Source organism: Belonocnema kinseyi, chromosome 10 (genome assembly GCF_010883055.1).
Source record: "Belonocnema kinseyi isolate 2016_QV_RU_SX_M_011 chromosome 10, B_treatae_v1, whole genome shotgun sequence".
Lineage (NCBI taxonomy): Eukaryota > Metazoa > Arthropoda > Insecta > Hymenoptera > Cynipidae > Belonocnema > Belonocnema kinseyi.
In genome coordinates, this window is record NC_046666.1 from 109,915,371 (window position 1) to 109,931,312 (window position 15,942).

General features: G+C 37.3%; 1 protein-coding gene across 2 annotated transcripts in view; it reads right to left on the reverse strand.

The window, feature by feature from the left end:
- The window catches only part of LOC117182135 (protein FAM117B-like), a 126,868-nt gene that overhangs the window by 6,309 nt on the left and 104,617 nt on the right, over positions 1–15,942 (reverse strand). Inside the window, exons 4-5 of one of the 2 annotated variants that reach the window (XM_033375179.1) lie at positions 15,201–15,336; positions 11,905–12,001 (exon numbers count right to left, since the gene is read on the reverse strand). In XM_033375179.1, the coding sequence (XP_033231070.1) occupies positions 11,905–12,001; positions 15,201–15,336 (233 nt within the window). The remainder of the gene's footprint in view (positions 1–11,904; positions 12,002–15,200; positions 15,337–15,942) is intronic. The other variant, XM_033375178.1, reaches the window with a different exon arrangement.

The window sequence follows — 15,942 nt, forward strand, 5'->3', positions numbered from 1 at the left end:
AGAGCTCCAAGGAGATTATGTTGAAAAATAAAAAAAAATTTACCCAAAAAAAATGGTTTTTATACTTCATTCTAAGGACTTATTGAACTACCCTCGTAGCAGTAATATTTTACACTTTTTTTTATTTTATTGTTAATTTTTTATTGACTGTTATGAAAGTATAGTAATATGTTTTTTAAAAATTTTTTAAATTATATAAAAAATACTCGTAATATAAGTATGTTTTATTAATAAACTTTATAAAAATACATATTTAACATTGTTAAATGTGCATGTTTAGTTTAATCATGTTCAATTGAATCAAATGTAAGTATGCTTAATGTAGATGATAATGCACGAAAAAGAAAATACCAAATTGTTTAATACACAAGGTTAATATGGTAGGTACGAAGTCAAAAGTATTTGTTAGAAGAGATGTATACAGCTTTGAGCTCTAGAGCTATAAGATAGTTTTGTTTACATCTTTTATCATAATGCGCGGAATCTATTCCGTGAAAAGTATAGTATGTCTAGTATACAGTATGTTTGAAATGGAACTCGCAATAGTACTGTTTACTATTGTAATCTCTGTATGCGAGTACAATAGTAAACACATTTAAATTTATTTACGAGTGTTTATAGTCAATAAAAAATCAAACAACATAATAAAAATTGGTAGAAGTGGGACGATGGTTGTGGGGGCTAAAGCGTAGGCTTTGGACCCACTCCTTCGGCTTGCGGGTTCGATTCCCGCCTCGCACTCTGGAAGAGTCTCGGTGGCCCATGCGGTGAACACTAGCCTAGCAAGGGAGTTGTTCATCTCCGGAGAGTCGTGGGACCGGTACCTCTAGAGAAAAAAGGTTTTTCTCTAAGTACTTAAGGCTGTTGCTCTTGGTGGTTCGGAACCCACCTTAAACTGTAGGTCCCCCTTCCACCACCAAGTAAGTGTGTGGAGGGTGTGTAAAGGAATAGAGAAGGTGTAAGAAAAATGTAAACCCTTAGGGGACACATTAGAAGCTTCCATTCCAAGAAATAAAAATTGGTAATATATTACTGCTATATAGTTAGTTTAATAATATATTAACAATAGATCACGAATAGAATTTTTTTTAATTTTTGCTAAGAAAATGGAAAAATTAACGTATAAAAAAAATACTTCAAGACGGATTTTCATTTTTTCTGGAAAAGACTTCTATTGTTATCAGAAAACATATCTCATTCAAAAATTGCGGGTGATCGTCAGTTGGATTAAAATGTTTTAAAACCTTCCGTGCCAGAGGACCAACCCTCTGACGGTGGTGGTGGTGGTGGCGAATACGAGCAACCCGACACCATTGCTCGTTATGAAGCAAACCAACCTCTTCAGACAGGTTACCTGGAGTAAACTTGGAAAAGTCTCCCCAAATCAGTGGTCAAAAGAGACCTTCTTCTGCAGGGTAGGCGTCTTCGTAGTTGTCGCACGACCCTATGGCTAAAGCTTGGCTGCAAAGGAATATGGAAGAGACATGGCTCTGGAAAGTTGCAGAGCTCAAAGTGGGTGGGGTTGAATTGCTCGAAAGGGTGCTGAAGGAAACGACTTGGATCCCCGGCAAGCTGAACCTACGTGGTAATTAAAGTCACCTGCGGTTCGACTTGGCCCGTAATGTCAGCTAACCCAAGAGATTGCTACCCACTCCAGGGTCAGGTGGGCCCTGAATTCTTAGAGCCCATAAAAGTCTGCCCGCCGGGAGACATCACCTGGTATTTTTACAGAAAGCTGGAGAGATCATAGGACCGCTCGTGAAATTTACTAGGGCTTGTCTGGCGCTCAGATGTGTCTCGACGGAATGGAGAAGTACTCTAGTGAGGTGATCCAGGCGTGCACAATTGCACATGGTGTTTTATTATATCATTATCCAGTTTGTAGATATCCTTCAAGAGCCTCACCTCTCGTTCCCAGATGTCAAACGTTCCACTCGTATCATTAAATACGTCCAACAGCTCATCGATGGCAGCAACGGTGATTTTTGGCGTAACTACCCCTCTCTCTCTCTCTCTAGCCACTGCTTTCCTTCGCGATTCAATTTCACGTCGCTCTTGATCCAGGTTTTGAGCTCCAATTCTTGCCAATTCTAATCTTTTCCGAGGTTCGGCCAACTCTATTCTTGCTTCTTGCAATTGCTGCCCCAACCCACTATAGGCAAGTCGACCGAAATTTTGGCCAAAAACAAAGTATGGAGTTTGAAGACAGGCTACTATTTATTGTTTGGTATATAGTTCAAAGTACTTAAAACTCGATTATTACATATATAACCATTGTTAATGTGAATCCGTGTTGTGTTGATCATGTAAAATCATGTAAAATCAATGATGTGCGATGTAATGCACAAAGTAATATATTTTCAAATTCTTTCCTAACATAAATTTGTTTAAATACATTTTGGGTTTAATATGTCTTATGAGGTTACGAAATTACTGCAATATATGGTGCATCTAGTCGTCAATTGATACTGTTCACAAGTGCGCGCTTTCGATTCTGTCCACTCCGAAACTTCACACCCAAATGAAAAAAATGAGGTACCATTTTATGCACTATGATGTATACATTAAGCCTGATGTGCGCAAACATTCAATTCACTCTTCCACCCAGTATAGTGTAAAATTATAATTAATTTCAGTTAAATTGGTCTGATATTATTGAATTAATATAACTTGATGTCGTGAACATAATTTTTCTTGTTACTTACAATGTAATAGTAGTAATTAATTACTATTGTAGTTCTGTTGGAATTCTGTATTTGAAATGTTTCATGGCTATTTTAATTTAACCGCGTAAAATTGACAGTTCAGGTCTCTACTGCCAGGTGGATCATTGAATTATATTTCTGACAAGTAAAACGAAAGTTTCTGGTTATAAGTGTAAGCCACGATACAACATTAATTACTATGGAGATCTCACTTGAGACACTGTTCTCTGTTTAGTGACGTTTAGGTGATTATTAGATTTGTTTTCCAGTTTGATTTTCGATTTGAAATAGCTTTATCTATTACTGTAAAAGCATATCAAAATTTTAAAAAACGAGAAATCCTAGATTTGACCCTGAAAAATGGAAACATCGGTATGGCTGTGGATTACATTATTCAGACGTTGAACATTGACATTTCCCACGTGAGTTGCAAGTCATTGACCAAACTGAAGAATGCAATTTCTTCTCAATATTTCAGGCGCAATGCAAATTTTTTTGCTGCAAACAGAATGATTGGCATTGATGAATGACCCGAATTTAGATATAAAGCAGGAAAGCAGTCAAAGAATCGGCCCTCGTCAAAGTGCAGGTCCTGGTTGACCTGTCCTTGAATCTATAGATAAGTCTTTGAGTTTGAAACGCCGAGAAGTGACCACGCTTAGCATTGAACATAATAATGATTTACAAAAATTGATGACGGCTTCTTCTTATGCAGCAAAAAAGAAGAAAGATAAGAATCTGAAAAAAGTTATCGACGACCTGACAAAAGATAAAGGAGTACCTGAAAAAATTATAAAGATATCGGTATACCCTTTAAAAAGAAAGACTCCTTTAGAAGCGCTGGTTTTTATATTGGATGACCGTTTAACAAAATCGTACACTCGTCTGCGATTAGAGTATAAGGTATCTGGCGCAGATATATGGCCTTCATACGATGAAGTCAGAAAAGAAAAACTAGAACTTAGACCTCCAAAAGAATTTTTTCGTATTAATGATTGAGTGGCTCAAGTTCAACTTCGCGCTCTCTTAAATCCCACAGCCGAACGAATAGTTAAGATGCAAGAAGAAGTTGTATTTCATGCTATGGATGCAGCAGAATGCCTTGAATGGAGTGTAACTCTTATATGTTCTTAGGGGTTTGATGGAAGCTCAGGCCATTCCGCTTATAGCCAGCAATATGATAATAATCAAGAGGAACGAGAAAATTATGAAAACTTATTTGCGACTTCGCTTATTTCTTTACGCTTAAGTTCTGAACACGACGTTATATTATGGCATAATGGAAGCTCTCAATCACCTCGATTTGGTGGTCACATTCAGTTACGCTACGTAAAGGAATCGAAAGATATAATCTTGAACCACAAACAGGAAGTTGAAAATGAAATAGAGAAACTTCAACAAACTCAATGCAATCATGTCCTATTAGTCATTCAACACCAAAAGATTTCAATAATTTGCCTAAAAGAGATTCTGAAATTTTCACTACACACCCGAAATCTTTATGTTATGGTATCTCTCCCCTTCACGCAAGGATTAGATTCCTTGATTGCTGCTTACATATTTCTTACAGATTAACAATCAAAAAGTGGCAAGTAAAGGGCGAAGAAAATAAAAATAAAATTACTGAATGAAAAAAGTACATCCAGCACATTATGTGGGAAAAATTTCGATTGCTGGTTGATTAGCCGAAAGCAGGAGGCAGTGGTAGTACGAATAACAAAAACAATGCTCGTCGGGCATTCAGTAAACCAAAACAATCACTGACTTGTTTTGAATGAGCAGCTTATTGAGGAGTTTTAAAGAATTTTAATTGCCTTGTGTAAATTTCCCATTGATGTAACTGCATTTAAAGAAAAATGTACTCCCACTGGCAAAATTAAGTTTTGCATTATAATTGGTACCCCATGCCCTGTACAGTCCACAAGATATTAATTCATGGAGGAGAAATACCCAGCAACAGTGTGTTGTCGGTAGAAATGCTAGGGGAAGAAGCTTCTGAATGTAAAAAGAAAGATTATAGGATGGGCAGGCGCAAAAATAGCAGAAAGAATAGTCGGGCAAACAATCTCGAGGATTTATTCAACAGGTCAATGGATTCATCAGATCCGATTGCTCCTACAATGAGCATAAAATCTCGATTATATTATAAGAAACAGTTGGTTCTCCCGAAAGCAGTACAAGATTTACTCGTTATTCCAAAAGAAAGTACTAATGCCAGCCGTCCAGATTTAGAAATGGAGTCAGATACTGAAGATGAATCACTTGAAGAATGTGAAGAGCTTAATCTTCGTACAAATTATTTAGATAACCTAGAACTTTCAGATGAAGACTACTAAGCAAATCTATCTACTCTGGCCATTCGCTTTGTGAGAGGCAAGGGGTCTCACAATAATCCAGTACCCCATTTTTTGAGAGGCAAGGAACTCAAAATAATGCAGCACCCCATTTTGTGAGAGACATGGGGACTTAAATCATCAAGCACCACATTTTGTAAGAGTTTCAGTTTTAATTTTTGTGAGTACATATTGGATGGTCATATATAAGAGAGGATGAGAAGGGCAAATGTGGTGATGAGGCAGGTGTGGCAGCTGGTGACGGGGATATTTGCAGATGATTTTGTATGGAGAATGAAATTGATTGATTCGCTAGTAGTAGTACGGAGTAGAGGTGTAAGACTGGAAGGTAAGTGAGGAGGTAAAAAGGATATAGGAGAGGTGTGTAAAGTGGACACTGGGGTTGGCAAGGAATACGCCGAACTATATTGTCAGGAGGAAGAGAGGAAGAACGAGTATAGACATTATAAAAGGGAATCGAGCGTGTAAATATGAGGAGAATTTTTTGGAAGAGGGGGGAAGTAAGCTGGTTAGGGATTGTTGGTGGGAGAAGGAGAACATACGTAGTGGGGCAAAGATGAGTATATGGTATATGAGTTGGTTCGAAAGAATGGCATGGAGAAAGAGAAGCCAGAAGGAGAGGAGAGAATAAGAGAGTCAAGGTTTAACGGAAAATATGTGTGGATTATGCCAGGGGAGAGAACGCAATATTTGTGTGAGGAAGGAGAGCAAGGAAGTCAGGCTTTCTAGAGAGAAGGGGATGTGTGAATTGTGCGGGAAGGGGGATGCCAAAGTTAAGCACTGGTTGGGGGAATGTGAAGAGGTGGAAAGGAGTGGGATAAGAATGGGCGTACTGTTGCATGGAAGGGGGGACAAAAGGGCAGTGGCATGGATGAAGGGGGTGTTGGGTAAGATGGAGAAGAAGAGAAGGGAGAAAAAAGAGGAATGGAGAAAGAAGGATTATAAATAGGAGAAGAAGTAGATGTACGAAAGCTGCGAATATTGTAAATTGTAGTTAAGTATTACGCGTCAGCCGCGGGAACAGAGGTTGGCAATGCGAGGCGAAACGCAGCGAGGAAGGTTAGGATATAGAAGCGAGCGGATTAGTTATAAGGTGTGGATGGATGATAATTTTTAAGAGATAGCTGTAAGAAAATTCTGTAAAAACGATGGAAGTGTAAGCAAGTCAATTTTTTAAGGCAAATCATGGATAAAATTCCAAAACAACTTTTTCTCTTTCGAAGCAAACCATTTAATGAGCCATTTTTCGACTTCTTCAAAATTGGCGAAGCGCTGCTCTGCGATCAAGTGTCCCATCGATGTGAAAAGGTGATAGTCGCACGGGGCGAGGTCTGGCAAGTACGGCGGCTGCGATAATATTTTCTAATTCAATGCTTTTAATGTATTCTTCATCACTTTAGCGGTATGAGACGGTGCGTTGTCATTTTGTAGGATAACTTTGCCATGTCTTCGAGCCCATTCCGACCGTTTTTCGATCAACGCATGATTCAAATTGATAATTTGTTGTCGGTAGCGATCCATATTCACCACCTCACCAGGTTTAAATAACTCGAAGGACACCACACCACACTGATCCCACCAAACACAGAGCATTGTCTTACGGCCAAAGCGATTTGGCATTGGAGTCGATGGGCCGACTTCGCCAGGTGAAAGCCATGATTTTTTCCGCTTCGGGTTCTAGAAATAAATCCATTTTTCGTCCCCCGTGACAATTCGATGCAGAAAAGATTTCCTTTCAAACCGTTCAAGCATCATTTCACAAATGGTTTTTCAATTTTCCATTTGTCTATCGTTCAGTTGGTGTGGTACCCATTTTCCATACTTTTGGATTTTTCCCATGGCTTTTAAACGTTGGCAAATTGATCCTCGGATCACATTTAGTGTTTGGGCCTTCGAATTTTTTCGCTGCACCAGGATGTTCATTGTCTGTTAAATCGAAATCTCCACTTTTAAATTGACGAAACGATGTCTCACATGTTATAATCAGTGGAGCATGTTCACCAAAAGTTTCTACTAGCAATCGATGAGCTTCAACTGCTTTTTTCTTTTGATGAAATAAGAAAAGCAACGAATGCTGCAAATGCGATTTACTTGAAACGAAACTCGACATACTCACTGAGGTAAACAACTATGATGCTATTATTTTGGCAGAATGGAATTGTGTATTTTTGAAGGTTATTGTCCATAGAAAAATATGACATAGATACCAAATCATAGAAATGTATACATATCTCTAGCGACATCTATGAGTAAAACCGGCAAACTTCAACTAACACTCCGGTATATTCGTACAAAGTCAAGTTAATCGTGTTGGATCTAATTTTACAGTTAAATCCTACTTCTGCTTTGTAAAGATGGCGTAAGGATGATCAAAAAGGTATTATGCTTTGACCAAGGTCTTTGAATCAGATTTACTTCGAACACAAATTTAGAATAAAAAGAACTTCATTCAATGTAAGTATTAGTATAAAAAGTAAGAAAGCGTTTGCTTTCGCGGTTTGCAAAATTGTGCTCTACTTTGCTCTTCTAGCGCATCATGTCTCGCTTGATAATGATCGACAACTTTCAGTCAATTGCCGATCTTGCTAACGCCGTAAATTAAAAAATATAATAAATCTATCTCTTACAGATAGCAAAGTTTTTTTTATTTTTAATAAAAAGAAAGTAAGGTCAACTAGTTTGCTTAAATTAAATGAATTAAATAATTGGTTCAACAAACTACAAAACGGGTTTAAGCTCTTTATTTAAACGTTTTAGTTGCCATAGAGCTAAAAACAGTGGCGAATTTAGCTGAGATCGGCTGATAGGCCTCAGCACGTAGATGATTAGGGATTAGCTTTCGCTCCCAAGATTAAATGAATTAGTAACAGCAGAGCAGCCTACGAATAATGCCCCCTTTGGCATCTTCAATCCTCCATGTTCGTAGTTTACATACCACCCACATTTACGATCACGACAGCGTCTATTACCAACACCACGGCCCCTACCACTATGACAAATACCCACGCGACAGGTTAATCAATTGTTGCAACATACGATACTCTTCAGCATCTAGGACTCCCGCGAACAAACCCAACGACACAGGAAGCACCTATATAATGTCCAATTAATATAGGGCTTATAAGTCAGCACCCGCGAAAACTCAACCGAACACCGTCATGCGAAGCTGAGAAATCTTTCTATTACGTGAATTTTTCGACTCAAAGCATCATTCATACAATACATGAGGAGCTACAGTCAGTAACAATCCCCTCGTAAATACGAGAGTAGCCTGACGAAGGAAAACCCGGTTTATCAACAGTTTATTGGACAGCAGACAACACGATGGGCTAAGGCGGTAGAGGCCCAGTTTGAATGGGACGGAGAGCACACATATTTAATGACCCATTCCTGGACATCCATTCAAGACACATGGGCTTGGGAACAACGACATCCCATCACGTACCAACCTAACCTTACGAATTTTCCGAGCAACTACAACCAAAATATTGGGAGAAGTTAGCATGAATTAACGACCGTTTTCGCCAAACTTATGCATTCAGATCCACCAATACCATGCATTCCACGCAACCATTCACGTAGTAGATCTAAAATTCTAGCCCAAACAGTTAGTCAATGGAACATTACTTTCTCCAGAAAAGGATAGGATAGTATTATTACATCCTTAAATCGAGTGGAAGAAGGCAGGGCAGTTGACGCTTAGAAGAACAAATTATCGCGCTTAAACAGGGCTCCGAGGAATCGAGCGTGGAATTTCTCACGTTCATAATAGACGTACATGACCTATATATTCGCTATATCCCACTCGAAGAACAGTTAGATAGCAACTAACTTACTGAATGTAAAGCACTACGAGCGGTAAAAACTTGAGGTGATCCATACAGATAATGGGTAACTAGGTTTGGCGAAAATCACCACTTCACTAACCCCTCTTACTACTGGTAAGCTAATCCAACGGAACTGATGAATCGCGTTCTAAAGCAATGATCCGGTCCTTTGTAAAAAAAACTAGCAGGATTGGAATGTACACATAAATGAGTGTAGATTCGCATACAACACTGCTGTTAATAGTATGCCCCGAGCCAGTTCAGCATTCCTAAGTTTTGGGCGGAAACCACGTCCGAAGGTTAGCCTCAAACGTTAGAAAGAAGATTCTGCCAATATCGCAGAGTCCGATGAGGGAAAATAGATCGAAAGGAAGACCTAGAAAAGGCGCACGTTAAATAAACGCGTCACTACAATAAACCCCGTCGTCAATCCACAAGACCTTCATCTGGCAATGGAGAAGTTAGTACCCGGAGACGAATATTATAGTGAAACAGCCTTGGGCTACAGGACGATCTGTATCCTGAGAGCGATCCACGATCTTTGACAGACAGTGCAGGAGGCTTATACGCCCAGGGCCTTTGAGTATCCTATCCAAAGGAGGGTTGTGCCGGATTCTGCTAAACCTTTTGATGCCTTCGAAAAGGTGAGCATCCCCAATCTTGCGAAGAACTTGCATGACCCTACTCTTTTCTTTGCCTCCTTCCAAAGGAAGAGTATCTCCAGACCGTCTAGCGGCGTCGACCCATTGATCACTTCTCCAAATGCAAAACTCCGGGCAGTAAAGAGGCGCAATCTCATGAATAAGGATTCCTGATCCGATTTCAGACGCCCTGAAGATCACCAAAAGAAAAGGTACCTTCTGGAGTTGAGTGGCACAGCCCCACAAAACCAGCGGCTGGCCCAGATTCCAACCGCGATGACTGGTGTCAATGAAGATAGAATCCCCAGAAAGGTAATCTCCAGTCTAATCGACCTACCCGTTACAATTCGCCCGTGCCCTAATTGCGAACAGTGTTTCCATACCTGGAAAAAGTGTCTGAGAAATCTACAACTCTTTTGCACCTAATATGAGCTGATCAGCGTATTGTTTATAGGAACCCACGGTTAAGCATATTGGGATCTAGTGTCTTATATTAAATGAAATCTTAGATATGAATTCGAAATCAATTTTTAATTTATTAGATTACCTTTTTAGATACTTTTTCTATTGGTCAAAGAACAAATTTAAGTGTTCGATATAATACTTTTTCTTCTAAAAAATTCCTGAAACAAGCAAAAGCTTCATAATGAAGACTTGTATTTTTGTCGTTTAGTTATTCATTCCCTTTCACATCGATGGATGCAAAAAAGACTACACTATCATTTGGAATATACAGAAAATAGACGTAGAGCACAAGAACTTGATAAAAAGACATCCCTCATGAGTGAAACAGTCATGTAGACATAGCAACAGATTTTTGCAATAAAAAGATGTAGCGATAGTTTTAGTGTGAGACAGGCGTAGCCATGGTTTATTACATTAAAAAGACTCGACTATTTATATATGTGGTCCCGTGTCGAAGAAAGACGTAATTAAAAATTTCAGAAATAAATAAACGGACAAAAATTGAAATACTTTAAAAGGAAATTTTATTTAAGAATAATATTATTCACAGAAAATTATCCGTTAATAGCTGTTAACTGACAACACGAGCACACCAAAAAAAAATAAAAGTGGCATGACCAATAAACCAGACCATCATCACTATATGTTATTGTAGGCGCTGAATCCGAATTTGGTGACAGTTACGGTTCATCAAATCGCCGGGTTTTTGAGATAACTAACCTTTTTGGCCATTTAAGAAAAAAATAACATAGGGTGAAAATCCGACGTTCTCGAAACTTTTAGTACGGTTTAAATTAAATATTAAAAACTTGTATTTTAGGGTGATTAGATTGAAAAACTATTTACATCGCCTATCTTGGCGGGTGTAATGTTCCATAAAGATGAAAATATTCTAGCTCAAAGGTTTATGCTATGATAACTTGATTGGAATCTAGATTAGGCATTTAAAAAAGGCATCACCATATGAAACTTTTACTGACCTGACTGTAAATATATTATTTTGCAAGTTATTATTCGATTTTTTAAATATTAAGATTGACAAATTTTAAATTTTAGAGATTAGACTGGATTTTCCCTTAAAAAATTGGTACGTAGAAACTTATAAGATGCAAGATAGTCTAAATTAACTAAATTTCTAAGCGCTGCAAGGAGAGGTTATGAAGATTTTTATTTTATTTAAGCCGAACTATTTTTTTGCTTCAGAAAAATATAATTTAAATCATTTCTAATACCAATGCGAGAGTGCATACCATTTTCAAAAATGTTTCTTCATTTGGATGAAGAATTTCGTGATAATAATTCAAACAGTGTAGCTTCTTAATAATAATATTATATGAAGAAAGAATATAAATAACAGTTGAATAGAAATAAGTTAAAGAGTAATTATAATTATCCAGAAAATGATTCTAATCTGTTAAAAGATTGCAAACTATTTTGAGTGTTATTATATGCATTTGTAAAACATCATTTGAAAAGCTTATATTACTTCTTCGAATCTGGTCACACCGAAAACAGAAGTACCTCGTGACACTCTACTGTACGCAGAACTTACAGGCAAAAGAATCGATATATACACCAGATGAGTGGTGTTCGCTAATTAGAAAATGTAAACCCGGGCCTAAATCGTATGCAGTTCATGAAATGAGACAAGAGATCATTTTCAGTTTCAAAAAACTAGTGAAAATAAAAATTGGAAGTATGAGAGGAAATTAATCACGAATTTTGACAAAATATCAGAGAAGTTAGAATAAATGGACAAACGCCTAATGAAATAAGGTTGAAAATTCTTTATATAAAATTTCCGCCAAAATAGTCGTCAAGCAATTGAAGGCAACAAGCATGAAATTTCACCGTTTTGAACAGGCTTATAAAAACTTATTAAGTATATCAGTTCAGAAGAAAAGTGACTTACAGGATATTTGTGAGATCCAATGTTTGTCAGGAAATAGATATAATTTTTATGCATCAGTTCCAACCATTGTTGAATAATGTCTTTATTTGATCCAATCCTGCAATAAATTATGAGTAAACAAATAAATTCTAGAAATTGCAAAGTACGATCAGGATATCAAGCAATGACCGTCTATTATTTTAATTACAATTACTTCCGTACTTATTTCCATTTAACTTAATAATAATATATTAATAATATTATCAATAGGCTGCACTGTTTCATATAAAATGACGAAATTTTTCATTTAAATGAAGATACATTTTTGACAATGTTAGTCACTTACTCTCTTATTGGTATTATAAACGAGATGAGAACGTTATAAGTTATTTGTTATGATGTTTAAAATCTTTAGCGATGATGTTGTAGGTACAAAACAAGGAGTATGGTGTAGTGTGGAGTTTGTCTTGTACCGCTGCCATACATAAACAGCGGCCGCGAGCGTTGGAGGTGACAACAGTCCCATCTGGATGCTTTCTTATAGCTATCATCCTTTCTTAGAGCTTATATATTATATTATTATTATATCTTATTATCTTATCTTTTCGTCTTATCTTATTATATTTTTTTCCAACTTTTCCTCGGGTGAACTCGGTTTTTCATCATAGCCACCTCTCAAGTGGTAAATTCAAATTGAGGCTGGTAAAATCGAATTTTGAAATTATATCAATTTACAGTCGCATGTAATAATGTATGTCAAGTTACGAACGGATTGGAGTGAGCTAACTCTACCGATGTGGAAGCTAAAGGGGGGGGGGGGGGGGCAAAAAGCTACTTCCAGAATTGATCCCAGGCAACCTACATATTCGAGGACGAGGAAGTTATCCATAAATTGTAGAAATTTGAAAACCGAAAGGCCAAAAAGAAGAAAACCGATAAAGAGATATAATGAACGAAAGCCATATTCCGACTGGTGTTGTCAAAGATAAGGCAAAGTAAGGTTTATCCTATACAAATGTGCTCCGTCATTTGTATTAAAAAGTAAATCCTGTGACAGTTGGAACGGAGATTATCGGGATCCACGTCACCAGCGGAGGAGAGCTTCTAGTTCTGGCTCAAGCAACGAGGAAACGGAGAGCAGCTCTGAGAAGCCGAAGTTGAGGCATTAGTTCGCAAGGCACCAGCGCAAAGCTGGTCTGTTGTTAAATCAAAACTTTAGACCATTTTTCTGGATGGGACACGTCTATACATCATATGATCCTACAAGGCAGGGGAGGCACGGGCGAAGGCCGAAAGGAGTTCCATGTGACCGCAAAGGATCACCAGGACTCGGTGATTGGGCCTTTCCTGACGAACGTTACATATAATGACTTCCTGAAGATCGAAATACTAGAGGAAACAAGTCTGTTTGGTTTCGCCGATGACGCAACAGTCGTGGCAACAGGCGATACCGCAGGAGAGTTAGGAATTAGAACACAGGAGAGTTAAGAAAAATGACAAACTACATCCTAAACTAGGCCAAACTATGGATGCAGAAAAATAGCCTGATAACGGACAGGAGATCCTTTGTTCAAAGACAACTAGAGCTGGAGCAGCAAAAATAAAGTAGAGCATGTTCTTCTCACACATGAAGGTGCAGCTAGACAACGGGATACACACAAAGAACCTAATTAGAAGAAAACGGCTAGCCCATTTAAAATACTGGGTCCAACATCAAGAAACAGCATGAAATGAAAGAAAGGCTGCTAAACAGCGTCCTACATGGCAAGATTCTCTAAGAAAAACCAATATGGACAGAAGCCATGCAGAGAAAATGGAACAGGCAGAAGCTTGAGTCATTACATAGGCAGATCGCTTTAGAGTCGTCACTGTCTACAGTTCAGTACCAGAGACTGCACTTCTGTTGTTGACCGCCCCACCGCCAATAGATTTGCTGACATTAGATACGCAGGATATATACCTGGATTTGAAATAGGAAGCATCAAGCCTTAATTAAAGTAGAATTTACATACTGCGAATTCGACTACAAGCCACTTTACACACCTTGCCTGAATGGTGGGAATGGATGGAAGAAAGACGAGATTTGAAGGATAGGATCAAAAACTTAATAACCAAAGCATATATAATCACGGCAATGTTGTGCATCGAAAATAGCCGGAATTCAGTAGAAATATTTATCATGGGGGTGATAAAGATGAAAGAGGAGGATGAAAGGGGCCGTACCAGAACGTAAGCATGATGCGATGAGAGGAAGAAACTCGCAGAATGTGAGCATATACAGAAAATATCTTGAATTAATAAGAAAGTGGTTCCAGAGTAGTGATCCGGTGGTCGAGAAGGTGTGTTTAGTGTGTAGGAGTCTCACTTTCGGCAGCTGGCGTTTTTCTAATAGATTTCAATGTGTATGTCCCTCGAAATTTATTTGATGTTCCTAAATCATTTTTGACTATTTAGACGGTTAAGATCGCATATGGTGGTCTTTCCTCGTAGTCCGTCCAGATAAATTTAAAAGCAATACAGATAGGCATACCTTTCTTGTAATAAAGCAGTCAGTTTAAAACTTATTCGCTTCTTCCTTTCTTCTGTTTTACATATTTGTAATGTGGCAGACTGGTAACAATTATTTTTTCCAGTATTGGCCTTGAATATTTTTTTAAAATACATGGCTCGGTTTAAATTGCGATACTTCTATACAATGGATTACATATACTGACTGAATTAACCATGTTTACATGTCTGTATCTATAATTATAACGAATTTGATATGATAGATGTTATAATAATCGGTTAAAATCATAAAATGTAAGCAGTTTCTATTCAATTTTAAAAATAGATTTCCTGAATCTTAAAATTGATTTAATCATTGTAAGTCCTCTGTTAAAACAGAAAAAAAACTATAATTGGAAACCTGAAAAAAAACTTCAAGGTCTTCCAAAAAGAGGACTAAAGGAAAAAGAATTTTTTATTTGAAAAAAAATTATATAATTTTTAGGTTCGATGGAGCAAACCCCTCTCATAAAGTTATCATTATCAAACTCTTTCCAATCCAATTTGATTCATCAAACCTGCCCAAATTTGTATTAAACCTTTATAATAATGCATTTTAGGTATAAGAATAATTCAGACACAAATGAGTATAAAAAATCAATAGTATAGGTTGTACAGCTACTGATAAGAATTATTACATCATTGAGAGCTTCAGTTCACTCGCAATTTAGAAAGGAAATTGCAGTCTATTTGAGAATCGTCATGTACCATACGTTACTTAGTTAAAATAATTCAATAGAAATCCAAACGCAATATTTAATCTTAAATACCTGGAGTCTTCCGTAAATTTTAGATGAACTTTTTCACATCCATCAGGTGGTTCTCTGGCCAAAAACCTATTAATATGAGGTGATGTGCCTAATCGACTTTCTTTCTCTTGTTCAGGCGTTGAACCACGACTACCACCTGCCAAATTATAAAAATATTAGTTTTTATTCAAATAATAACGGAAAATATTGATTTTTTATTCATTATTAGTTATATTTATTATTATTATTTATTATATATTGGCCCAACTTCCACCCATAGGTACTCATGATCCAACCATTCATACTATAAGAGCCGTTCATTGAGAACCGCTCAGGTGGAATACGCCACCTGAAGATGAAATTTCGAAATTTTCTATAGGGGTCGCTTTCTAATAGTAAACATGTTAGAGATACCCGGATAAGACATAGATTTAAAAATACTCGGATTTTTTTATTATTTCGCGTAATTCTAGTGTTTTCCAAATTAATATCAAAAGTGGAATGCATTTCCAATCAAGAGCTACTAAAAATAAGGCTTTCTGCTGTGTTTTTGCCCGACGAGATCCTACTGTAAAATTTCACGACTTTCAGCAGAAAGAGAAAATTTTGTGGATATTTCTTCAAAAATATGAATTTCAGAAAAAGTGGAAAGAAGAAAAGCTTGGGAAATATTTCTAAAAATGGGAAAGAAAGTCACTCCTCGATTGCAAATTTGTTCCTTGCATTTTCAAAAGGACGAATAAATATTACGAGGTAAATAAAT